Source organism: Thunnus maccoyii, chromosome 10, assembly GCF_910596095.1.
Source record: "Thunnus maccoyii chromosome 10, fThuMac1.1, whole genome shotgun sequence".
NCBI lineage: Eukaryota > Metazoa > Chordata > Actinopteri > Scombriformes > Scombridae > Thunnus > Thunnus maccoyii.
The window spans coordinates 10,424,295-10,451,946 of record NC_056542.1 but is presented as its reverse complement, the minus strand read 5'-3'; the positions used below and the strand labels follow the sequence as shown (position 1 = coordinate 10,451,946).

Sequence of the window (27,652 nt, the reverse complement as noted above, 5' to 3'; positions counted from 1 at the left end):
CCAGAGTGCATTATCAGAGGCTTGCTATCAAGTTCCTCATCTGCCTGCAGCTTACATGCTCCAGCATGCACCCGCTGTCAGGGTGAAAAATTCCCCTCCTTCGCCTGTTCTTCAAATCTTATTGAGGTCAAAGAACTTATTAAGTGGTCACCGCATTCTCGTTCTTTTGTTGTTGTTCTCAAACTCCATATATCCTAACAAATTCAAATCATTATAACATTCACAACAACAACAAAAATGTTTCCAAAAGGTTGTTTTGGTCCTTGACATACAAACTGATATTCAAATTCAGTTTATTTTTTACTGTATATTGTGTGTGGTTTTGAGAGTCTGGCCACTTGCCATCGCAGCAACTGGACCCATGAAATAAAGACAGCTAATGCAAGACGAACGTAACAGTGCAGTTTTTCCAGAAAAGCTGCAGCATTTATTAGCTGACACACTGTAGTCTGTACGGACAACTTACTGCTAACCTTTTCCTCTGCTCTGCTCGCATTCACCGTCACTTTTCTGCCACTTGCTCTCTCCACTCGCTCAACCACACAGTTGCTACGCACTGTCCTATTCCTTAAAGGAGCTACACTACTCTTACAGCAGTTCCTTTCAGGTAAAAGTTCTTTGAAGAATGAGGAGGGGGAGGATTCTGGGATTTGATGCACTAGTTGATGACTCAAAACAATTCCATGATAACATAGGGTTTTATCACGCTTGCACAGTGAGTGAGTAAAAATCACTAGTAGCCCATTGATATTAATGATCATGGGAAATTTTAGCAGCGGCACTCATAATTCTGCAGCGGTGGTGTGCTGCTGCATAATGAATATAGGGGAAACACTGCTGTGTGTGAACTGCAAATGACTTAGCAGGTGTTGAAATAACATGCAAAAGTAACATCTAGTGGGAATCAGTGCTAAAGTTAGCAAGTTAGGCTAACTAGCTTCCACTTTGCGAGTGGGAACAGAGCACAATGGGTCCTCCCAAATGTTGAATGCTATAAAGGGACAGAACAAAAAAAAAAGTCTTAATTTATCAATTCTCGTCTATACATTATGACGTGCTCCAGTCACGCGCACGCTAGACGTTGACAGTGCGTCTCCTAGCAACGCCACCTCTCAGTTGTCAGTAAACCAACGGCGTGGCAAACGGCCACTAAGAGGCTCGAGGCTTGGATGCCACATTTGCAAATGTGTCCAAAAATGGTTTAATCCTCCTCTGAAAAACTGAAAACTATGCAAAATGACAATGGATTAATACGTTTACTTGTGAAGACTTAGTGTCCCTACAATACCTGACAAATACTGTATTGTGTAAAGCACAGCAAATCATAAAGAGCAAACTCCACTTAAATGATTCAATAAACAGGATAATGTACATTTTGTCTCTCTGCGCTGTAGAGCCAGACCAGCACACTGGCAGACCAGTAATGATATTGAGTTATCACAAGTATATCAGTATCTGTGTTGGCAGATATGGAAAAAGAATTTCCAGAGCAATGTACTGCAGCAAAACATTTGTTTTGTTTTATAATATCTTTACCACAAAATAATTGAGAATATGTGTTTATGTAAGAAAAATGAACATTGACCTGTATGTTGTTATCAGATTTTTATTGTTTTTAAGTAATGATATCAACCACAAACATTTAGCATTAGTCAGTCTCTAATACTACTAACATATTAATGGCACTACAGTATGTGTAAATAGTTTCCCGCCCCCCAGTGCTTCTACATATTTCCTGGGATGATAAATAATGTTTTACATCTCACAGTTACGATGATATGTGATGTGTCCAGCCAGCAGTTTGAGGACTTATTAGTCCCAGACCAAATAGGCAATATTGAAAGGAGGGTTGGGATGTGCTCTCCAGAGGGGATGGGACCGGATCCTTATTTGTCACCTAGTGCCGGTCGCTATGGAGACAGATGATTTCTTCTGCACCATGATGGAGCCCACGGGATATAGAAATGGATGGGATAGAAATGGAAAGTGGGTGTATGGTGACAACCCTTCACTCCTGCTTGAGACTCTAATGTGACAGCCGGTGATAGGCGCCATTTGCGTAGCCCTTCGTTGAACCCTAATGACAAGGGATGTTGCCACTCCCTCTCCTGTTTTCTCTAACCTTCACAGTGCCCCCTTCAAGACCAGGCACCAAGGGCCCGCTGGGAGGTAATTGCAAAGGAGGGAAAAACCTGTCTGCTCTGTCTAATATGAGGGTGGAGAAGAGAGCAGGCAGTTGTTAGTGGAATTGGTTGCCACTTGAATGCTTTTAATAAGAATGTTCCTTAGATAACAAAAAGAAGAGGAGTTTTCAAATGGAAAAAAAGGTGCTTGAGATTGTGTCTCATGCAGTCCTAAAAGCAATATGCATGTGTCTGTATGCATGCGTGTGTGCACGACTAAGTCCCTTATGAGTTCCCTTTAAGCAGCACTGTCTTTGCAAATGTGCTGTCTCAGCAGATATCTTCAGAAGCTCTGTCACTGCTTTGTTTGCTCTGCAAGATTATGATAATAAGGATGTATGACAGTGAGAATTGGTGAAAATCCCTCATCGCTTTAAGGAGATCCAAAGACCCCGAGGACCCCCATTGCTCCATAAAACATTTATTTCACCTTTCCTCCAACCAGAGACGACTAAATAATATATACCCTCGGCTTCATCATTTGGGCCATCGATCCAAGCTAAATCAAGTTTTCAAACCATCTCCTCCTCTCTCCTCTGTTCTCCATCATATAAGAGCACCTGGCAGCCCTTTACATCATCTGAAGTGCCCTTGGGATTTTCTAATAAACACTACTGGTTTTAAATGGTCCCCAGGCATGCCATGAGACAAAAGGTGAAGGGTTCAGCCTGTGTTGCTGGAAGTTGCTCATTTTGCATTCCAGGACATCTCTGAGCAAAAACTGGTGACCTTATGCTCTTTAATTGCACCTCTTGGGATGGGGAGAGAAACAGGAAAAAAATGAGGGCAAAGCAGGGAAGATGGAACAAAATGAAAAATGAAAGGATTATATAATCAGAAGATAAAGGCATAAAAAATAGAAAACCATCTTTCCATGCGTAGAAAGAGTCTTTACTCTTTCATTTGTTGTAGAGGGGCAGAGAGCAATTGTGAATAGCAGCATGTGGCCAATCCCCTTAACAGCCATAGGACATCTATTGATGAAAAATCACTGGGGTGAGGGAGGGGAAGCTGTGACACCTAATGTAATGTTCTCTATTTTTCAGCACAATCACAAGGCTTGTCCCTGGCATCTGTTGGACTATGGTTTTGGCTTGGCATTTAATGTGTTGTGTGCTTCAGTTAGTGACCCACATATGCAGGCATGGGGGTAATGACGTCGTTCACAGAGGGATAAACATCTCTTTAATCCTCCATTTAGGCTCTGGGACTAGTTGGCTTCTCACTTCGGAGAGAGTGGAGAAAGTGATATAGTTTAGTACATGAGCGCTCTAATAAGAATGGGGAATTAGTTAGTTATGTCAAAAGAAGGAAGAAAAGGAAATCTGAAGACGGCATCATGGGTGTGAGATGCCTGAGAGTTCGTATTGTATCTGAAATAACTAGAAATACCGCCTCGTGGTTGTATGCAGTTTACATCCATGTCTGTCCAGACTCATATAATATTTGTAGTGAAGACTTTGAAGGAATTTAATCAAAAGTAATAAGTGTATTTTCCATGTATGTGTTCACATGCTCGGTCAATAAAGTTGATTCTGATAGAACACAAAGTTGTAGCCATGACAGTAGACAAAGCTTCAGATATGGATGTTGCTGCAAAGAAGCTACAAATTCTAAGACGTGGATGCGTCACACACATCTTCAACCTGGCAACACAGATGATCTTTACAATCACCACAGTTTCAAGATGGACACCCAAGATCAGTGTCACCAATTCAGTATCTGACCAAATGTAAATATGGTCACATCTCCCTTTCTGTTACGGCGTTGAATAACGGCCAGAAAAGTGTTTTTTCAGAACATTATGACATCACAGTGAAGTTGACCTTCGACTTTTTGGATATAAAATGTCAACACTTCATCGTTTTATCCTATTGGACATTTGTGTGAAACTTGAATTATGGCCAAAAACGTGTTTTGTGAGGTCACAGTGACCTTGACCTTTGACCACCAAATTCTAAATCAGTTAATCCTTGAGTCCAACTTGACGTTTGTGCCAGATGTAATGAAATTCCCTCCCTCCTTCCTGAGTTATTGTGGTCACGAGAATAGGATGGACATGAGGTCACAATGACCGTGACCTCTGACCACCAAAATCTAATCAGTTCATCCTAATGCCTCCTAATGCGTCATCAACATAATGCCTCCAGCCACAGCTGTTGCTGGGGTTCTCTGGTTGTCCGTTAAAAATAAGACTTTCTGCTTACTTTTTCATGTTCACAGTGCTATAAACATTAGTTTTTTTATTATGTTCTTAAAGCTGCTTTAGTCAATGCTTTTATACTGACAATGGATCTACCTGTTCCCTAGCAGTTCCCCTCAGCTCTAGTTTAACCATCTTTTAGTTCATTATTTTGAACTCAAGTCTGAAAATTAACTGTTTTGGTGCAGTTGTACCATTCACAACTTGTTTCCAGCAGCAGGTAGTTCTACAAAAAAGCTTCAATAAACCCACTGTACCCCCTTGACCATCTCCAAATAGCAAAACTAGCAACTAGCAGATGAACATAGTGGAGCATTTAGCAGCTAAATATAGAGCCAGAGACTTTTCCCTCAGAAGTTGGTGGAGACCAAAACAGAGCTAAAAGGAGAGTGAAAATTGGTATTAAATTTGTTAGGTGGCCAGACATGACTCTAAATAAATGCTCATGTTGATTTGTGACATGTGCAAATAGGCAAATGCGTTCTGAGACATTTGTCACAACAACTTTAAAAGGTGACAGTGTACAGTTTGTTACACTGCACCCAAGTGGCAAAAGAAATCAACTATAGCTGCATTCAGGTAACAGCTATTGTGTTATAATGCATGTTAGAATTGGTTTGGGCTTGAGATAATGTACAATAATTTCAGCCATGTTGCAGAATCTGAAATCTCTCTCTAAAATGTTTGTTGTCTGATGTTGAAGAACTTAAAACCACAAAGCCAACATGGTGCCCATGGAGATTATATGAACAAAAAGAACCTAAAAAGGGACCTTGGTCACTATGTTCCCTTATTTTTCTTGAGTGCACTGAAGAAAATAAAGAAGGGATTTGATCTCGAGGTCTAAGACTGTTTGTGAGGAGTTGTGAGAGTTTTTTGCCACTCAATTTGGAAGCCTTTACTTTACAAGAGGTTAGCACAGCAGGCTAATGAATCTCCCTTCCACAACTTTGTTGTAGCCAAAAGAGAAAAGAAAATACATCAAAAGGTTTCAAGGACACAGGATAGGAAAACAGAGTTGACTTGAGGGACTCATTCTCAAGCTTTTTCCCATCCTGGTAACAAAGGCAAAAGAAGGCATGCTGGAAACTGTCCAAGACCCCCGGACCCTCCGCCTTCACAGTGGAGTTCTCCTGAACTGCCTTTCTTTTCAAATCAGAGAAAACAGCCTTGCTTGCAGGACTCCAGTTATAAAAGATTAATTAATAACATTAATAATTCATTAATGACATAAACAATCTGTCCAATCTGATTTGCTTCCAGTTACATGGTGGTAAATGCTAAGTTTAACTGTAGAATAAACATGCAAACAAGTCTCACAAACCTCTTAAGGTGACCTTCCCAGAGTGGCTAAAACCTGGTTTAGTTCAGGGAAAGCTAAGAATTCAATTAAATTTAAAGTAGGATAACTCAGCCAACTATGTAATCATCTCACTGGTGTAATTCAGAATGCAGAGATCAAAACAACCAAAAAAAGAGGTGGAATTTTGGAGTAGCGATTTAAGAATCAGGATCTTTCAGGTTTAGCACCTTCCTTTGGCCAATCATGAGTGTGTAGTACTTTTACACACCATATAAATTATTGGGTCTACAGGATAATGCCCTGTTTGTGTTTAACATCAACATAATTTAAATTCAAGGCTTAGGGCTCCATACCCTCTTGCTCTGAGATAAGCTGGAAATACAGAACCATCTCTACTGATACTTGTAGTTAATGCTCTCCACTATAAAACTAGGGCACCAGAGCTCTGGGAGTCCAACATTCAAAATACCTCACTGCATTGAGGGCTTTGGCTTGCAAGGCTTGCACAGTTAACAAGTGTCTCAAAATGACTTTGCATCACTTTCCCACACTCTTTTAACACTGTTCATACCTACACATGGGAGTTAGATCGTTCCCAATTGCCCAAAGTCTTAAAAAGCTCTTAATATTTTCACTTCTTCCTCTGCTCCGAGCAATCTGCCTTCCCCTCTAAAGGGTGCTTACGCCATTCCTCACTCTCTTACACCTCCCTGCCCATCATCTGTCTTCCTATGAAATAATGCATGATGGCAAAAGCTCACATCGCCCACCAAGATCTTGCTGACAAAAAGCTTTTCAGTAGAGAGACAAAAAACGGAAACCTAAGAAGATAAGACGGATTGTAATAAACAAGCAAAACTGTTGATATAGATACAGTAGAGCTAATGAGGTGGTTACTACTTAGGGCTGTAATGAGCGGACGTGAAGTGATAACAAACTCATCATATTCCTGGTAAAATGCATTCATGCATCTTTATGGGAACCTAAACTGAAAAAAAGTCACTTCACAGAGCTCTTCATACTCTTTTTGTCCGTCCTTTTTCTTATGTTTACTCTCTATCTATTGAATCCTGACATCTCACGCTGTATTTTGACCCCTTAACTTACAGTCATTTGACAAAGCCATTTCAGTTTTCAACACTGGTAAGCACCTCCTGAAAAGAGATTTATTATTGCTGAAAGTCAACAGCAACACGCAACACACCCTGCAAATCATCCAATTGACCTTCCTTTGTGATTTATGTCAGTCACTGCGAAAACAGCTGAGAATCTCACCACCAAATATTGAAGATAATCCTTGAAGTTATTTACACATAAATAAAAAACACACACTTAAGTACACAGAGACTAAATAAAACCTATGAGGGTCAAAGCTCTTTAACATTGCTGTCTGAGCCAAAGCTCAGTTTATCGTAAACAAAAACCTCAACAAAACATGAACTCATCACCGTTGTAAAAACAAACATTTGCACCCTGCATGAAAAACACACAGCCCTCTAAATCAATCATTTGAATATGGTCAGTTCAGCAACACAGTCGGAGAGCCAAAAAGAGGGCTCTGGCAAAAATATGCAGGGTCATCCAGGAAAAAAAGTTTAATCTGGCTGAACTTTTGCTGGACTGCAAAAGCTCCTAACCCTAACTCAACTCATGATTGTTGCTATGAAAGATAAAATAGTTGCCAATGTAGTAACTTTCCAGAATAGTAAAAACCAGTCTCATATTCCTATAAAGTACTGAAAACTGTTCTGGTGACTGATAAACTTTCAAACTTGTGGTTCTGTTACTCAAACCAGCTTTACCGGATCATATTTCATGTCTCACCTGAAGCAACATGCCTTCACTAATGCAGCCTCTAGCATTGTTTTAATGTATGGCTGTTTCCTGTCTGAACGCCCACTAACAACATTCAACCCGCTTTTACTAGAGCCTGACCGATATATCGGTTAGCCGATATTATTGGCAGATATTGGCCTATAACAGATATATTGGTATCTGTGTATATATTGTCCAATATACGTTAATATAAATATATATATGTACATATCTTTTTTTTAAAGTTATATAGGCAGCATTTTCTGTATATTTGATCATTTTTCTTAATTCAAGTTTAGTATATATGTACATGTTTTTTGTTCTGTGTTTTTTTATTTATAGTTATTCATAATTATTAAATTCCCAGTGAAATTTACTGTTTCATTCATTTTATACAATAAAGTTTATTGTGTTTGATAACCACATTTTAAGGATCATTGCAAAAAATGTGCGTTTATGCATATATTCTGTATATATAAGATTATCAGCTGATATACTTTTACTCCCTAATAGCCGTATCAGCATTGGCCCCAAAAATCCAGTATCAGTTGGTCCTTAGCTTTTACGTAATGCAACCTCTTTGCTCAGGTAATGACAATACGTATTACTTTATGGGGAATGACAGCTGTTCTTCTGTGGCACTATGTACACTGTACAACTTTGGATTTACCCCAAAAACGAATCTGTTACACAAGACTGATATTTAACCCATCAGTAATACAATCATTTATCTATATTATCTATATCTAAGGTTTACTTCTCTACATTTTCACACAATATTTTTTTTTTTAAAAATGTGTTAATATTTAATTAAAAAAAACTTTTTCTCTTGAGGAAAGAACATGAATACACATATTTTAACTTTTTAATGAATTTCTGTTCTCACTGTAGCTCCTGCAGTTTTGCAAGGAAGCAGAATTACTGAAAGTACTGTAAATAGCACAGTTTTTGCTTTCTAATTGCCCTAAGCAAAATAAACTTTTAATAAAGCTCTAAAGACATACTGTATCTTAAAAAGGCAAAAGTAAACTAATAGAAAAAGTATATCAGAAATAACTTTGGTTAAGAAAAAAGAATAAAGAGACTCATTTTCAGCCTTGGGGGGGTCCTAACAAAGGAAAGAAGAGAGGGATTACAGTAAAAAACAAAAAAAACAAAAGGAACGGGGGGTTGAGAGAAATACACGAAGGAAGATGATTGTAAAAAGTAAAGCCAAGGGAAGGGGGTTGAGGATTGAGGTCTTTCTCTGCCTTTCTGTGGTTTGGGTTGTGCTTCTTTAAGTGTAGAGCAGCAGGGATGTTCTGGTGACTCTCAGCATATTGACAAGCTACTGACAAGAACGCTAACTGTAGATCCAATCTTGCCGCATCTCTGTTTACTCTGGAGATTAAATTAAAGAACACAGCATCCAATTTCATGCTACCTGGCTTCCCGCACCACCCTTCACAATGTGACATTTACTTGCTAGTATGATGCCCTTTCTCTCTTCCTCTCTCTTTGACTTGTTTTCTATCTCTCTCGCTACTCATAGATAATGTACGGTGTAGCAGACAGGATGGTTGAGAGCAGGAAAATGATACCAGTGTTACATAGAATGGAAATACATTTGTTTATGGGATTAAGCATATTGAGTTGAAGGAAGTCGCTCCCCTTCCCCCCACACTGAACTGTTTCTCGGCAGTGCTGACCGAGACTAATGGCTTTATTCTGTCCCGGCTTGTATTGTTTGTATATCGGTTGAATCTGCATTAAAAAGGTACGCTGCTCAGTGGATAACTGCGCTGCACAGATAAAGATGCCAATTAGCTGCTAGAAGGTGAGGACTGCACCGTACAATATGAGAAACCTTTGACCCAAATAGCAGAATTATTTAAAAAGTGTGTCTTCAAACACGTATGTGATTGAACATTGATTCAAATAATTTCCTCTGATGTGAAAGAACTCGTTGGCCTGTTATGGTTGAATCATTTTGGCTCTCAAATACATCCCCCCCATGTAAAACGGTGCACGCGTGTGCCGCTGCTTCTAACTTATAACACAAGCTAACTACACACTACCTACTAATGAGAACGTCAAATATCTGGCAAAGCCAAGAGACCAAGATATTTTTTTTCATGAGCCTTCAGATTTAAAATATAAATAAATGAGTAAATAAATAAGTAAATAACCAGATTCAGTTACCTGCCCTGGCATTATGACAATAGCTAAGCTAGCTGACCCGCATCCCGATGTAGAGAGCAGCTGCACACACGCCCCTTGAATTGGGTTGTGGGTTGCAGTGACAGATGGGTTGAAATTGTATGTAGTTGTGTGAACTGTGTGTGTAGATTGGGTTTCAAAGATGATCTGGCAACTTGGGTAACATCGGAAAAACAAACATTATGGATCCGTGTATGATGATTTTTCATAAAAAAAGTTGAGGGCCATGCAAATTACTGGAGTTTACCAGGCATAACGACAAAACAGGAGCGCACTGGGAGATGACCTTGATGTACAGGAGAAACGGGAGTGTCGGCAGGTCTGTTTCTACACCATCACCCAGAGACTAATGTTAGCAGAGTGGAGCAGCGAACTCCAGCAGCAACAAACAAGACCGGCTGACCATCACAAACTGCAGCACTTAAACAACTTAAACCAACTCTGAGGTGAAGAAAGTAACTCGGTGCTCAGTCTGTTTCACCCCAAAAACCCTGCAACCAATCAGTGTCTTGGACAGCAATGGCTTTCCCCAAAGCTAACAGTGCAGCAGAGAGGCTGCTGGAGACATAATAACACAACAGAGCACTCCACCTCCCCTCATTTTGTTATTCTCATACAAGCAGGAAACTATAAGATGCTTTCAAATTAATGAATTAATTGATTAATGCAGTTAACTTTTTAAAATAAAAAGGCTGCAAACCATTTATCTTAATTGCCAGTTATGTTTCATATTGTATTTCAATGGAATAAGGACACCAATGAATGGTTTGGCAGTAAACTGGAGCAAGAGACTGAAAATAGTGCCCCCTTTTTCTATTCATTGAATCAAGAATTGGTTTTGAATCGACAATCGATTCTGAATCAAATTGAATCATGAATCGCACAATACATCCGTCTAGTGTTGCAGTGGTGCTTTCAGTAGGTGAGATCTTATCCCTAGCTATGAATCAAAACCTACAGCGCAGGTATCAACTGCTGTTAACCGCTTGCATCGCATATAAATCCAGCTTTAGTGGATCAAACTGCGGCTAAAACACGAGCTGGATAGCCAGTAAGAATGAGCTCTAATGGGATTCTACATCCAACAATAGTAGTCAGACATCAGTTAATAACACAAACAAGTCGCTGTGTCTGACTGTCATTGTTTCTATCATTCCTCAAGTGTGAACTCTGACAACAGTGCGGTCCGTTGGCTTTCAGAGTCCTTGACTTTTATTTGCCTTAATGACACTTAACATCACAAGTGTTAGTAAGTAGAAAAGAAGAAGCCTTGATTACTCATCTTGAGACGCTACCTGAGGTAAAACTAAAAGCTCCACAGAGCTCTATCCCTACACCGTACCATATCAAAAGGCCATTCAACAAATAAGCCAAATGAAATTCAGTCAATTCAATCAACTAAATTTATTACATTAAATAAACAGCGAGGTGGGTGAAATCAATTTAAAAGTTGAACTGAGCACAGACTTAATGGTATTTTGGACTTTGGTTTTTTAATTTGTTCTTTTACTGCCTGATATGGGTAGTGTATGAATGTTAATGAAAATGCTAGATAATTAAATATCAATGAAAATGTACCAATGATGTATGTAAAAGTGAAGATGTTCTGTTGATTCTTATAAAATGAATTTGACAACACAATTTAAAACAATACCACTGATGGCGACTGATCTGTTAATATGTGTATTTGTTATATATATATATATATATATGTTTTTTTGCTTTCTGTGGCCATTCCTGGGCTGATCAGTTAATGCTTCAAAGCCACATTAACCATGTTTGTCTTCTTTTATTCCTTTAACTCAATCTCATCAACATCTTGGTTCAAAACCTCACAAAGATGGGTGAACAAATGGATTCACATATGAATCCTTTCTTTAACTTTTTACCACAAAAATGCAATTTGTGTTCTGTCTGATTGCAGCTTACCTGTTGAATGGAGCGGCATCTTAAGACCGAGCTGCTCCAAACTTCAGGCTTTGTATGATGTTTTTGGTAGATTTCATCAGAAAATAACCCTGGATTGCTTTAAATATGTTACACCTATCATATAATTTAAGGATAGGGATTCAAAGGGACTCCTCTCTGACTCTGAACTCAGGAACCTCAGAGGAATAACAGCAGCAAAGAGAAACACAAACTATATTTTCAAGAGAGCTTGCATCATCGCCTTAATAATCCTGAATCCCTACAGATGTGATGGAGGAAGACCTGAGGTATGGAAGACGTTACCCGTCCAAGTCTTATTAAGAGCTGATCCGCCTTTTATTAAGAGCTTTATTGTGGGATTTCCCTCTGGCTCAGCAGTGAGAACTGACTGATATGCTCCACTGCAGAGGACCTGAGGACCCCTCCGGATCTGCCTCCAATTAGAGGCTGTTGGAAACTGTGACACTCCTGGCAGGTTGTGAGGTTTCCCATGCTGATTGAAAAGTAAGGTGACAAAAGCTCACTCAGCCGCAAACAGGTGCCACGTGTTATCTTTTGTCTATCAGCTCAAAATAGATGAAGAATAGGATTTCTGAGGGGGATTTTATGTTGTATTATTAGTTTAGAGAAGGGGTGCTGGGAAGGAAATGGCAAATACACAGTTTGTTTTAACTTGATAAGACTAAATTTTGATTCGTGAGTGTTTTCGCTTCCTGTCAACCGTCAGCTACTGTTAATCAGTCTTGACTGAAGTATTCTAGTTCACAAAAAACAGTGCTGGTACAGGAACCTTAAAGGAAGTGACTGCTCTCTACAACAGTTACAGTATGCACTAATAAAAACTGTACATATACATATACACTTAATACCCTCACTGCTATATATGTAACACAATATAATTCAACAGTATCACAAACTACAGTCTCCAAAATGACTAAGAAGTTGAATCAACACCTTTCTAAAACAGTTTGAACTATAATTGAACACTAAAACCTTCATGCAGGTAGGATTTATTGATTAATTAGAGTGCATTAGTGTTAGCTAGGTGTACCTAATAAACTGGCAACTGGGCGTATATGTAAATACTGATTATATAATTAAATATGATTCATAAAATACATAAATAAACTATACATATGTACTAATTTTATTTATTTATATTAATTTAAAATATATATTAACAGTGCTGTCTGTAGTAGAATATGAATAATAGAATAATTTGTGCTGCAAATTACTTTTCATTTATTAATGACACCCAAATTTTTTTTTCTGAATCAGAGGGAAACATTGCGTCACTAGTTTTTTTTTTAATGTCGATTTGCTATTCAGCCTCTTTTTAGTTTCTGCTCGTGTCTGAAAACTTCTCAAACAGCAACTCAAAAGCTCAGGAAGCTGCAATAGGCATCAATGCCAAACATGACTTTGAATTTTTTTAATTCATTCATTTCTGAATATCAACTTTTAATCTCTTCTAGTCTTTTAATCCTTAAGCAAAGCACTGACACTCACCAAACATGTTGCCAATATGCCCGTTTTTGGTCAAAGGCCGCAGCTCATTCTTGCCCCAGGCATACTGCTTGTAGTTGTCCCAGGCAAACTTCATCATCTGCAAAATAAACAGAGGTCAGTGGACTGATAGCAAAGCAACCAACCTCCAAACCCAGACGTAATTAAATTGGTCTAGCTTAAGGCAATGGGAATCATAGCTTATTGATCAGGACAAGCTTGCAATTATCACACATAAACCACATCACTAAACAATAAGATTGACATTTCCCCCTGCAGCTATTCCTCCTAAATTAAAGATTTGTGTGATGTCTGTAGACACTTAATACATAGATAAGAAAACATATTAGAGGAGAAAACATTTTTGAAATTGATGTTCTGTACTCCTTTTCATCTGCCACTCAAAAAAAAAAAAAAAAATCATCTGGATGTGATTTGTAAGGTAAAGTGAATTGTCTTTGAGGCACTAAAACAGAGAGAAAGACAAGGAAGTTGGGGATTAAGAACAGAAAGTGTTATTCTTTCAGATGAAAAACCCAAAGTTGAGTGATGCATCTTTGCCTGCAGCGACATACACTTACGATTAGCTTAACAGCATGTAAAGGGATGTTAGTTTCTATTAATCAAATAATTCTATGAATATCCAAACAGAAACCAGAAAAATAGGGTTTCAGGCAGAGCTGTGGTTCATTTCCACATTTTGTTGGTTGTAAACATCATTAAATGAATACATTTTTCCTGCAGCGTCGAGGCTTTCGAGAGCCAACTTTGAGTCAGTCAGTCAATCAGATGAAGTTTTAATGACTCTCTTTCAAAGAAACGTAGCTATTGGCTCCTCAATAAACTGTTAAACGTCAGAAGATTATAGAAGGAGATAAGAGATTATATGCTAATTCGTGTATCAATTTATGTACCATAATGATCCTGCAAAGCTTCCCCACTTGCTGTAACTCTCTGTAAGTGGAGGACAGAGCTATTTTGTATATAGATCATCACACATCTATATGTATATATTAGCTATGCAAAAGTAGATTGTTCCCCATGGTGGTCTTTTGTCCCCTTTGAGATTTTTTCAACCGTTATAATCATCTTATTGTTATGCTAATGTCTCGAATGATGATATAAGTACAATTCACTTGGGTCTTTATTTATTTTCATCAACTTCTCTCATGTAAAACAAACTAATAATCCTAGTAATTCAGTTGCTGTTGTTGCTTGACAGCCAAACGGCTTGATCTTAAACAATGATTTAAAGTTTTCTTCATGTCATCATCAAAGATACGCGACATCGTCAAATGAATTGATATTTTTTGAATCTATACGTCAGCACAAAGAATGTAGAGCTGAAACGATTAAGGAGATGAATAGCTAGATATTGTAAGTCTCAGACAGAATATCAATCAGCGAGTATTTTGATCATAGATTAGATCATTTTTCAATCAAAAAGGCCTAACATTCCTTTATTCCAGCTTCTCAGTTGTGAGGATTTGCTGTTTTTCCTTTGATAGTAAACCCAATCTCTTTGGACTATTGGTTGGACAAAAGAAGCAATTTTATAACATCGGTGTGGTGGGCATTATTCAGTCTTCTCTGACGTTTTATAGAGTAAATTATTAATAGTGACTATAATAGATTAGCTGCAGACGTACATGAATGTGCCACAAAACTGCTGAAGATCTGTACTTGTATCAGAGCAGTTTATACACGTACATAAGATTGTAGCAGAACAAAAAAGAAAATATATCAATTATACTGCAGGATAGGCTGGTACTTGTACTGATATGTGAACATGTTATCAATGCATACATAGTCTTGAAATGAACTGAAAACTAATTTCAGCTGCAAGTGTTTTTCACTCAAGTGCTTTCAACAATGACATGTTCATGAAATTCAGTTGTCTTCAGCAGCACAATACAGTAAACATGAAGAAAAATAAAAGTGGGGCTCTTGTGTTACCCTCCATGCAATCTGTTGTAAGATGGACAGATAGGCCAGTAACACGATGTCATCTCTGTTATCGATACTACACGAGACTCCTCGCTCTCCAGAGGTGGGCTCGTACATAAGCCTGTGAGAAACGGACGACGTGAACCCGATAACCACGAGGCCTCCAGCTAAAAATCCCCTCACCCTAAAAAGCTCATAAAAGATACCTCAAAGAACACAGAGCTCCAGACGTTCCTCACACTAAAACATCCTCTGTTTTCATGAGAGAACACAGTTCAAAAACTGTAAATGTTAAATGTCAGGAAAACAGCGACTAAGGGTCGGCGAGCAGAGATTTGATTACAGGTGAATCGTGTACTGTTATATTATTTTGAAGCTACTGTGCCAGTTAAATTTGTGATTTGGCATTTGTGTTGCACCACACATTAAAGCACCATGTACTGAAAAACATTCACTAAAACAGGAGAAACAACACAGTTTTCATTAGGCTCATCTTGTTGTTTTCTTTTGTTCTTCTTCTTTATCTAGATTGTGGCGCCACATCTGACAAAGCACACTTCAAACAAATGCTTTTTCCATTTACAAAAACAAACAAATACCAACAATTTATGCAGTACGCACTGAATGTGGGAAAACCGAGCTCTGAATATGATTAAAGGGAAAAGCACCAATGAATCTTATGGAACAATGTACACAAAGGAAATCATTTTTCTCAGAAAGTGTTGAAAGAACAGAAATAGCAAGTGTCAGTCTGACGGTGTCCCGACAGAACGTTCTTCCTCGCAGAATGAAAACCGGCAAATGTCTCAAGTTTTATTTGAAACTTGCTCCGTCTTTAATAACGCCAGCCTCTCTCAATCTTCCGGCAGCTTTAAAAAGCAAAAGAACAAAAGTAATAAGAAAAAGTATTTGCACAAAATGTGGGATTTGATAATGATTAGAACCTATATTACAGATTGTATGATCAAACAGCATGAATGAACCTGCGAGGGAAGCAGGACTTTACGACCATCATCAAATAAATGAAAATGGTGCTGCAACTACTGATCAATCTATATTTTTTCCCCTTATTGTTTAATATAAAAAATGTCACAAAACATAAAAAATGCCTATTACTATTTTCCAAAGTTGACATCTTCAAATTTCCTCGTTATGTGTGACTAATAATTTAAAAGAAAAGCAGCAAATCATTTAATTCGACACTGAAACAAGCTAATGTTTTACATTTTTAATCATTTTTTTTAATCATTAATAAAAAATGTTATCAATTAATTTTCTGTCAATGAAACAAATTAATGAAATAAAAAATTAAATTCAATTAAACTACTCCTTTCAGCACTAATTGCTGTACACGTATTCCAGATAAACTGGTCCCTCTGTGTACCAGCTTACTGCATCAGCTGGTCAACACATTATAGGACTGCTATAGTGATGGGAAAAAAAAAGAGGATAAACAATTGCTGGTTCTAGCTTCTTGAATTGGCAATTTGCTTCTTTTCCCTCTTTTATATTATTGTAAATCATGAATCTGTGGGTGTTACATTGTTGGACTGACAAAACAAGCCATCTGAAGACATCACCTTGGGCTCTGAGAAGCTGAGATGAGAATTTCTCTCTATTCTAGAGATTAATTTAAACCAGAATCAACAGATTAATTGATAATGAAAATAAACCGGGGATTTGTTCAATAAGCTGTCGGAACAGATAATCATGACAAAGACATTTCCTGTTGTCTTACTCCAAGTAAAATCTTTGTTTTCATGCCAAAATGTAAGCACAATCAAACTCACACTGCACAAAAAACATTTGACTCAGCTTCCTGTTGCGACTCACACTGAAGATATTTCATTCCACTGGAGGCAAACAGATACTTGGCATTGTGTTTTCACATCTATGCTGTTGTGCGCTGTGGTAGGTCAAAATGTGGGAGGGCCAGGGTCACACAGCCGTAGGATTGCTGGTGTAACAACACATCATCACAGCACACAACACACACAGCGCTAATCAATAGCTGCAGTCGCAGCCAAGCATACTAACCTGAAACCTGCTTCTCCGAGAGAAGAAAACAGATGAATGATTCCTTTCCAGGGGCACAAAAAGCAGACAAAGACATGATCTGACAGGACATTGGATGCTCTATGGTTAAACTAATTGGCTGGTTGTTGGGTAGATGAGATCAATAACTGAACACAGAGCCAGTGATTAAAATGAATCAGGGATTGAGCAGAGATACAACATGCCAATACCAAGACTGTAGGTCAGAGGTAAGGAACACTGATCACGATGGAGGAGGACGGTCACACACAAGTGACACAAGCAGTTGCATAAGTGATTAAATTTAAACTTTATTAACTCAAAAGATTTTTATTAAAATCCTTCAGGGAGAAATGGAATATCACTGTTCTCATCATATCTAACACAAACACGAGGAGCTTAGAAAATCTGGATTTTGCCACAATATTGATTTCCCTGCTCTTTTTTTAATTAAACATTTAATTGCCGGTTGCAAGTGCAAGGGTGCCAGTTTCTGAATGTCACATCAGCTCTTTATGAATCCCCCAGAACATCAGAAAAAGCTCTCCACGTGAAAAAAAGGTTCAAAGGAGCTGTACTTTGGTCATCTGGAAATGCTGTGCGTCTCCCACTTAGGCTGTAACGCTCCTAGAAGAAATGACACCACAGGAGTGTACAATTATCTCAGTGTAAGGTCTTCTCTATCCTAGAAAAGCCAGCATGGACCTTCAGCCGGTCTGCAGGGTCCTCTGCATCTTTCAGGGCAATAGTAAGGCTCACTTGACAGAAAACTAGAAAAGTATGGGTGTACACAAAAAAAAACAAAATACAGCAGGAACATGTCATTGATTATCTGCTGTGCGGTGCAATCGTTTGGTGCAATCATAAAATCCTTAGAAACTACAGGCAAAAGACTTTCTACATGTGCTTCAGACATGCATCAATACTGTATTCTTCGTACAATGGCTGCAGCATTGTGAATCAGCTTTAACATGAAACCTTGGTTATAGAACTTGAATCTGTTTTTGGACTGAATGTGTGTATGCACTCTAAGGACAAAGTGTGTTCTCTTTGATGATTATGTGTTTTCAAAACTCAAGGCTATAATCAACTTTTCTTTGTGTTTCTGAGTCTGTTGGATCCACATCTGCTGCCTTCGTGACTGTATATTTGAACAAACAGAAGCTGTCATAGGTGCATAGTCACAGCCAATGACTAATGGCGTGTTCATACCAAGCGGCGAGCTCCGGGTCTGAGAGGTGAATCCAATCCTGCATTCTTTCTAATGGCCAGCAGGGGGGCGACTCCAATGGTTGCAAAAAGAAGTCCCACATTTTCCTAATGAGTTTATGGTCTCAATCGCTAGTTGAAGTCTTCTTCAATACAGAATGACATTCATTTGATAAATTATGGTCCCATTTAGAGTAAAACAGATGATAAAGTATTGTATTCTTTATGGCGTGGCTACCTGGTGACTGACATGTCGCTACCATGGTGAAAATGTTGGCAGTCAGGGACTGTGTCTAGACATGTGCGTATTTGTGGTCAGTTCAGCCTCTGACTTACACTCACCAGGAACTCCTGTTCTTTCTGTTATTTACTTCAAGTCTCTCCTCTTTTTCCCCCACTCCTCTCTGTACGTCCATGAAGTACATTCAAGTAATATTTTTTCCCCTCCAGTCAATAGTCAACATGGACGAAAAGAGACTTATTACAATATAACACCCGAGGTGGAGGTGGAGGTTGGCAACTCTGCAGCTTGCTGCTGCTGACAGGTTGAGAAGCGAGTGTGAATATAAATCCACTTTTTAATCCCAAAGGTTTAAAAAATAACCTCTGAGTTCTCCTCCCGCTGGTAAACGACTCCAGATCAGAGAAGAATCAGAGAAGATTTTCATAATGCAAAATTCACGTATTCACGTCACGTAATTCGTGTTTCCCTTTGCGTTGACTTCGTGTATAATCACAGCACGTGAAAAATTCGATTCACTTGCTGTAAACACACCATAAGGGGTTGAGTGAGTCATGTGTTAAAGTCATGGAGGAAGGGGTGGACAAATGGAAAAAGGACCTTGTTAGCTCAGCTAGCATGTGAGTGAGGCTCTTAAAGTGGAAGTCGGATTGTTTCCCACTTTTTTTGGTGAATTCAAACCACTTTGGAAACACAGCACACTCACAGCCACTAGGTGCCACTAGTGGGGTCTTGTTTTATCAGTCACTGCAAAAATAAGACATCCAACAAGGTCCATGTTGAACTATTTCAAAAGGATGGCACAGAGGCAAAGAACCATCTGGCACACAGCAAAGATGATCTGAACTAACATTTCTCTGAGGCAATAATATAAAAAAAACCCCACAAAACAGAGATAACAGGCAACGTCTGAACCAAGAGCACCGTTATAGAAGAAGTGAAGGTATAATGGAGGAGTGCTGCCAGAGGGATCGTTCTAAATCTGGAGTTTAGATGAAGTGATAAGCCCTTTGACTGGTAGAGCTAATACTTTCATAATTTTACCTACAGCAATCCACAGTAACCATGAACAAAATGAACTTACTGCCATAACAACCAGGACTGGGGTTTTCCCATGGGTTATTCCCACGGAGTATGACTATGTTTTCTCTCTACCACTCTAACATCTTGATGACATCGGTGAAAAGTTCAGATGAATGGGCTACCGGCTACTTTTCCAAACAAGCAGAATATGTCTTTTACAGATCAAGTAGAAAATTCAGATTTGTGTAGCTGTGGTAGGCAGCCTTGAGAATTCACAATCACTGTGGTTACACTTAATTAGTAAACAGCGTGGGCTGGAGTGGGCTGCACCACCGCTGAAGATCTCTACACTGGTTCACTGTAAACACAGTACTGGCAGCTGGGCTTGGACTCCGTGGCCCAGAAGAGGTACATATACTGAGATTAACTGGTGGGCTGAACAATTTGTAGCTTTTCTGGACAACTAATTAGAGCAGATCTTCTGCTTAAGGCACAGCAACACTCCTCATTCCCCTGATATCACCACAGTCTGTAGCTGTGAGTGTTTCTTCAAAGACCCCTGCTGCTGAAACTCAGAGCACACTACTGAATATTTCTGACATACTGTTAGAAACTGTTTTACACAGAAAATATGTATATCAGGAAAGATGTAAAGTATATAAGATATATGTGATGCATACTGTGTGTTATTATACGTAATGCAAAATCATAAAAGGAAAAAAGGCCTCATTAAGTGCAGAAAACAAGATGGAAAGTGCAGAAATGTTAAAACAGAGGTCATGGAGATCTACAGGTTGGTAGTATTGAATTAACTGCATGTGCTGACAGCAAAATAGGAGAATAATCATTAAGCTCGCACATTCTCAACATTATGTAACCCTCCACCTTAGCTTTACAAGCACCGAGAGCAGCGACTTGCTAATTAAACTGCATCTCAGCATGTTCTTATGCCTGCACATGTTCTTTGGGAAACAGTAGGAGATAACAGTGAACCAAAGAAGAAAAAAAAAAAAAGCAAAACTGGAATCTACATACAGTTTAGCCAGTCTCTTTTGCAAATAGCTGAAGACATGGTTTGTTTTACAACAACAAAGCTTTACATTTTTGTGAGACTGAACAAAATACACTAAAGTAGATTTAAAATTAAAGACAGCTTCAGGAAATACTTGTTTTTTGGTCTGTTACAGCCTAAAGAAAGAACCCAACAGCTCAACTCAGTGACCATACAACACAACAATATACTTCCAGGGTTAGGAGTATGTTTCCCACTGGGAACGTCCATGCTGAATGTGTACGCGCTCGTGGTAGCGTCTGGCACGTTGGATAAGAGCATCCATCAAACAGCATGCCCAGAAGCGTCTGTCTGTACGTAGGTTTCCAAGTATCCTAACCATAGCCCACCCTGGGAAGAAGTGAAATGCAGCTACTGCACATAAGGAGACTATTTCTTAGCAGTGAAGGTAACATAAAATCACATTAGGCCAATCTCAGCTTTGACAGGCGTAGTTTATTTTCTGTTCTAGTGAATCAAATAGCTATCCTGATTTAGGGAAGAGAAAAACCCCCCCCTCTGGAAGCACCATAACACAAAATCAAAATATGAGATGTGGACGGTCACCTTGTCAGCACAAATTCAGCTGTTTATAAACCACTCGCCTTAATCATACTCCACCGAAAACGGACATCAGTTGCATCTAATCAAATGACTGTGCTGGAATTGTCAATCTGCCATCTACCTACCAGCCAGCTTTTGGAATATTTTAATGACTGAGATACTGAGGGTGTTTCATTCTTTATCGTGTTTGCTATGCACATGCTAGCTGAGTGCTTCCACATTTCATTTTGTAAAATCCCAAACTCACTGTAGAATATTATCTCTCTTCTCAAAACATTAACAAAACTATGTAAACCATGCTGACCACAGTACTGCTTCTCTTAACTAAACAACACGGGTCATTTAATACCACATGAACAAGATTCTCATAAATATACTCAAGGCATGCCTCAAATCGCTCTTGACACTTTCCCACCCTGCATTTTTTTGTAATGCAGCTGTTATTTGCTTCCACGACAGAGCCATCCCTTTAATTTGAGGAGGCTTTGGGTGGATCATGGATAATAAATCACCCCTGCACCCTTGCATGCCAGCCCCAAGACACGGCCGCGTTAACGAGGTGCTGTGTCATCACCTGAAACCGAAAGGACCTTTGGCAGAGAAAACACAGAATCAGCTTCCCCCTGAACTTCCTACCTGAACTCGCACATCTCTCTCTCCCCTCGCACCTCATCCGGCTTCCAGTACCAGACCTGCTCTGGAGCACAGCCATTTCCTGCCTATTAAAACCACATTAATGGTGAGCGGTGACAGAACCTTGCAGGTCTCTGAAGGCCAATAAGGTGCCATCCTGAGTCAGCACATCACTGTGGTCGATTACAAGCCGGTCTCAAAACAACAGCTCCAGTGACTCAAGTTGGACAAACAGGAAGCACTGAGCTGCAGATCAGTCATGCATGGAATTAATGAATGTCTGGGATCAATCGCAATATCGGTAGAGACATATATATATACACATACACACAATTAATTGTTAATTGTTAATTAGTGAGTTGTACTGTAAGGAGAGCAAAAAGGGTGTTGCCAAAATCACAGTAAGCATCTAGAAATAAAGCGTCTTTGTTACAAAATCACTGTTAAATCAATTGGAGGACTATACACAACTGCACATAAAGTAAATGCACCAATATCACAACAGATTTCTGATAAGAATATGTCTGCCCAGTCTGTAATTAACAATAATAGAGTCAGCAAATCTGAGCACACTCAAAAGAGCTTAGACTCAGCTGCAAGACACATAATTTGAGCAAATCACTGTTAACAGCTGATGCTGACACCTGGATTTGAGCTATAAGCTTCAGATTTATTTTACTATGAAAGCTGCTTGCAGATCATAACCAGAAAATAAGCCTTTATGTTGTTTATCTGATGTGATGTTCTGTTGTGTTATTTTGGTGCCAACTATTGCTATAGATGACGTAATATTGTCTAATTACATATGGAACCTTTCAGCTAATGAAACTTAAATCAATCTTAGGCTTCACAATGCAAACTCAACCTGATGTTTGAACAATATGAACATATATGTATTTTCCTGTCTCTCTCTCTCTCTCTCTCTTGCTCTCTCTCTCTCTCTCTCTCTCTCTCTGGCAGGTGTCCTCATCACTCTTTCCAACGGATCATTAGGAGAGATATGTGTCCTGTGCCAAGTCTTCTCCTGAGCGTCTCCCACTGGTGGGTTGAGAGTTCCAAAGCACCATGAAAGATTCATGCCAAGAGAGAGAAAATCACCACAAGGAGCCTATTAAAAAGTCTGGACTGAGGTCTTGAATTGTTGGAGAGGTAGACCTGAAGTATTAACATCCCTAAATGGCCCCAGTAGAGCCCACTGATGATGAGTAATGAGGAGAGAAGGAGACATGACAATAGAGTTGTGAATAGACCCGACTACGGTTTTAAAAATGAATTCAAGGAAGTTAAAATCGGAATCCTATTAAAACATTTTAGGCAACGGTCTGATCAAATCAGCTTTGTTTGGGTTGGGTTCACCAATTAACTGCAATCTTGGCAGTCACTGTAGCCAAACAAGCCAGATTTGGGCAAAACAGGAGAGTTAGGACAAAAAAGGGGTGAAGTAAGCGGCACAGCTGCCCTGGTTGTGATAACATCACACTGCTGAGATCTGGGAACACAGTGACATCACTACAGCAAAAAACAAGATCAGACAGATCAAACCAGCAGGGCGGCAATTAGCATTTTTTTTTCATTATTGATTCATCTGTGGGTAATTTTCTCAACTAATCAATTAATCGTTTTGTTTATTAAATGTCAGAAAACAAGGAAAATGCAGATCAGAATAATTTAAAGCACAAGATATTACAATATAAGACCAAGAAAAGCAGCAATACCTCACATGTGAGAACCTAAAACCATCAAACGTTTTAAAATTGTTAATAAAATAAATTGTTAAAATAGTTGCACATTCACTTTCTTTCAAACCACTAATCAAATAATCATTTGCAGCTCTATAAACAAGCCAAAAACTTATCCAGATTATATAAAACTTAGCTTAACTTGGATGTAAAACCGCAAGTGAACACACCCGAAGTGTCTGTAATAATCCCTTAACGCACAGGAAAAGGCTGCACGCACAACTACATGTACGTAAAATACAAAGTTGAAGGTCAAAGTTGAACAAGGAAGTCAGTCTGTAAACTGTGAGAAATGTTTACAACGGACAATTTGGGTAATAATTTACTGTCCATCTTATTTTTATCTTCCAAATTCAGCTCCGGTAACTTTTTCTTTAAAACGATGATCATCTAACTGCTCATGTACAACGCTGGCAGACATTCTTTGTAGTGATTTTCCAGCAAATCTCAGAAATGAACCTGGCTGGTATAATGTTTTATTACCAATAGTAGTGATGGTCAAAACTAAAAAACATAAGGTTACATGAAACCTTTAAGCGCTGAGCAGTGATAGCTGCTGCTCGATCAGACAAAATAGATCAACAAAATAATTATAGTAAGTAAACAAAGGCAAAAGACAACAAAATATAAAACTAAGAAGCAGAATATGTGTAGAATTAACAGATTTTTCTAGCTACAAATGAAATTGGTTGGAGTGACAATTTAACTGACACTTGTTTGAACTGAGCTGCTTTTTCTTTCAAGCATTCAGTGCATTACATCCCAAAGAAATGTTTGTCTGCACGAGAGCTCTCGAGGCTCCACTCAAACAGTTTTCCCTCCTTTCAGCTTCCCCGGATCACTGAGCCAGCTCAACCGATAGACCTTGGAAGAAAAAGTTGACGAAATCCGAAGGAGCAGAGTGCTGAGTGGTCCCTAAAACTTAGTGGAGTAACAGGAACTTTCACAAGAAACAGTACACACACACACCAATATTCTCCCAGAAAACACCCTAACCTGCTGCCCTCCTCTTTCACTCATCTTGCTGACAGCAGCTCTCTCCTCGAAAACAAGCTAGCGATGAAATTGCAGTGATGATGTGTAAAATGAGGGGTTAGTGAAAGTAAACCATTACACATAGCTTTTACGGTATTGTTAGAAGGAGTAAGATAGAAGACAAGGAGCACAGGGAAAGGGTCATGAGAGAAGGACGTACAGTACAGAGGACTGGGAAGTAATTTGTCTGCAAAAAATTTGAGTGGGCTGCCTGGGGATATGATTCCACTCTGCGAACCACACTGTGTCTTGTGAGGACACATGATGGTGAGTCTATCATGCTTATTAGAAACAAACCCACAACGTCCCCTCCGGTAGCATCGTGCGGTATTGTAGAAAGCGTCAAACAATGCCACAGGCCTCGGCGCCCATCTGTAGGTGTTTTAATCAGAAGTTATTTTCAGAGGAAGACGTACAAGTAGATCAGGTCTTGTTCAAATGCACCAGAGAGAGAAAAAGGGAGCACTGTTAATAGATTTATCGAGGTAAGATGAGGAGAGCTGCAGTTTTGAAAAAGGGCTTCATTTCTGATGAAGTTAGACTTCTTTTCTGTAGTGTCACTCCACAGGTGTCGTGTTCAGATTCATTTCACCTCGAGTCCGAACCCTGATAGAGAAACCCGACCAAATATTACAGCGCGCAGCAGCTGGCGCAGCTGTTAATCATGACGCCACATCCCCTTTTTATATCATCAAAAAACGAATTAAAAACACACTTATCAGAAAAATGAGCACTTGAACAAACATCAGCACGATACCTAAAATGTTGGAAACCATCTTTGGGAAAAATGTATTTGATGTGCACTTATTAGGTTATTTAGTTTGTCTCATGTCGCATCTGCTAACAAGGAGGGGGCGGGATTTATGACCTATACTGCAGCCAGTCACGATCGAGAGATTTTGGCTTCACTTTTGGGGAACCGTCATGACGTCCATATTTATATACAGTCAATTCTCAACTGTCCCAGACTATCAGAGCCCAGAGTGCGTTAGGTTGAGATAAAATCTACTTCCAGGAAAAACAAAAAATCATTCTCTCTACTCAAAATAACTGACATTGGTGAGTTATGCAGTTTTAAGGAGCATCAAATATGACTCCATGTTTTCCTGTGGTGAGCTGGCGATCAAGATATTTTGCAAGTCTGCAGCGCTGGTACATTAGGTCAGTAAAACCCTCGGAAAATTAACTGGTTTATCCACCGCTGTTGCTGAGAGAGAGAGAAACAGAATCGGTCCAGAGCATCTCATTGATTTGTTGGTGTAAGAATTTAATTGTACAGAAAGGAGAAAATGGCTACTGAGCAGCAGCCTTTACTTGTCTGACCATTTTTAGCCTGCAAATCACACAGTAAGCAAAACTCATCTTAGCAAATCTGGACCACCCTCTGTTTAAGAAGTATGACATCTTGCCCTCTGGCAAAACATGTTTTTTTTTTAAGATTAGGTGCAACAGGTTCTAATTTTCATTAATTCCACGTGCAACGAATGCACTTCGTTCAACACGCCACAAACTGCCTCTGGGTTCCCTGAGATCCTCCTCTTCATCCTGACTCTTGCGGTTTTTTATCATGACTCTTGACTGCTTTTTTATATTATATGTAAAGTATTCACATGTAATTTCCTATCAGCTTATTATTGTTTTGTTATTGGGTTTTTAAGCTTTCAAGCAGCAAAATACTTTCTTCTTGTGGGACAATAATGTTCTGAACTGATCAGAACAACCTCCACATCACTTTTTTCCACCTACAACAAACAGAATTTGCCTTTTTCAACTCTGATCTAAAGTATGGAGTATATATTTAATTGCTACAGTTCACACTTCCTGACACAAGTGGCACCAGTGGGGAAACGCGTCCAGCGAAGCATCGTTAAAAAGCCACAAGTGTGAAAATTCTGTGTGCCTCGCTAACAAACAGAGAACGATTCACAAAAACACATTCACTAATGGCTTATCACATTGGCAGAGCCTCAGAACATGTTTCGCATTCTACTGAAGCCATCCTATGCAGGCTGGGAGCTTTGAAATACCCTCCTTTTCCCCGCATGATTCTTCAAGCACGGAGGCAATGCCTTTGAACTCAAAGATGTCATGAGTATATCAGCCTCGCCAGCGCTTTCATCTTTAAATTTGTGACTTCTCAGGATTAAAAAAATAATAATTTGGGTAGCAAATGTCGTCAGTGTGGAATTACTTTCGCAGGTTTTCCCCCTCAACGTGGCATTTCCACAGAAAATATAAATGAAGCCAATTCATTTATTGCGTTTGTGTTGATAAGACTCAATTTGCATACAAAGTTTGTGTTGTTGCTTAATTTGATTAGTATGATGCAGGCCTATAAGATAAAATAAATGAGGAATGAGATCATGTATTTGTTGCATTTCATTATTTTGTGAATAAAATTGTCTTGCTGCTTTTTTTTTTTCTGAACAGAAACAACAAACCGCCACCAATGCCTTAATGTCCTCATATAAATCATAAAAGAAGCACTTAATAAAATGGATATAACAGCAGAGCTCTGTCTTCCATTAGCGAGCATGGAAACCAACAGACCTCCTGAATTCTAATTTAATAACTGGGCCTGCAGACGCCACATGTACAGATAAGCAAAATAACCTCTCGGAGAAACAGTTCTTTAATTTATTATCACTTTCAGACACCAGCAATTTAAAATGCAAGATGCATTTTTGCTGAGCTATGAGCACAGGTTGAGGAAAGTTATATATTCCTTTTTCTTTGCCTTTGAGGTAGCTGGAAGACATCACTCACCTTGCCAGAACTGTTTGACAGTCCTATTCTCTCACTTTAATGAAATCCCAACTCAGAAAAGAGGCAATTCCAATGCTCAGACAATAAACCCTCCACTTCCTTATCCTCTGCCACATTCACACATAGAGCATGCAAGTCCCTGCCTACACCCACATCTAGTAAATCCCCAAAATATCATCTTCAATTAAAAACAATGGGAGGCTAAGCTTTTGAGCGGATCATGACTATATTAACACATCAATAGTTTTTCTTTGGAATTTTCAAGCACACAC

General features: G+C 39.0%; 1 protein-coding gene across 4 annotated transcripts in view; it reads right to left on the bottom strand.

Annotated features, from left to right (window-relative positions):
- LOC121905377 (mannosyl-oligosaccharide 1,2-alpha-mannosidase IA) overlaps positions 1-27,652 on the bottom strand; it is a 198,720-nt gene that overhangs the window by 97,062 nt on the left and 74,006 nt on the right. For all 4 annotated transcript variants that reach the window (XM_042423589.1, XM_042423590.1, XM_042423587.1 and 1 more), the window contains one exon: positions 13,142-13,238. In XM_042423589.1, the coding sequence (XP_042279523.1) occupies positions 13,142-13,238 (97 nt within the window). The remainder of the gene's footprint in view (positions 1-13,141; positions 13,239-27,652) is intronic.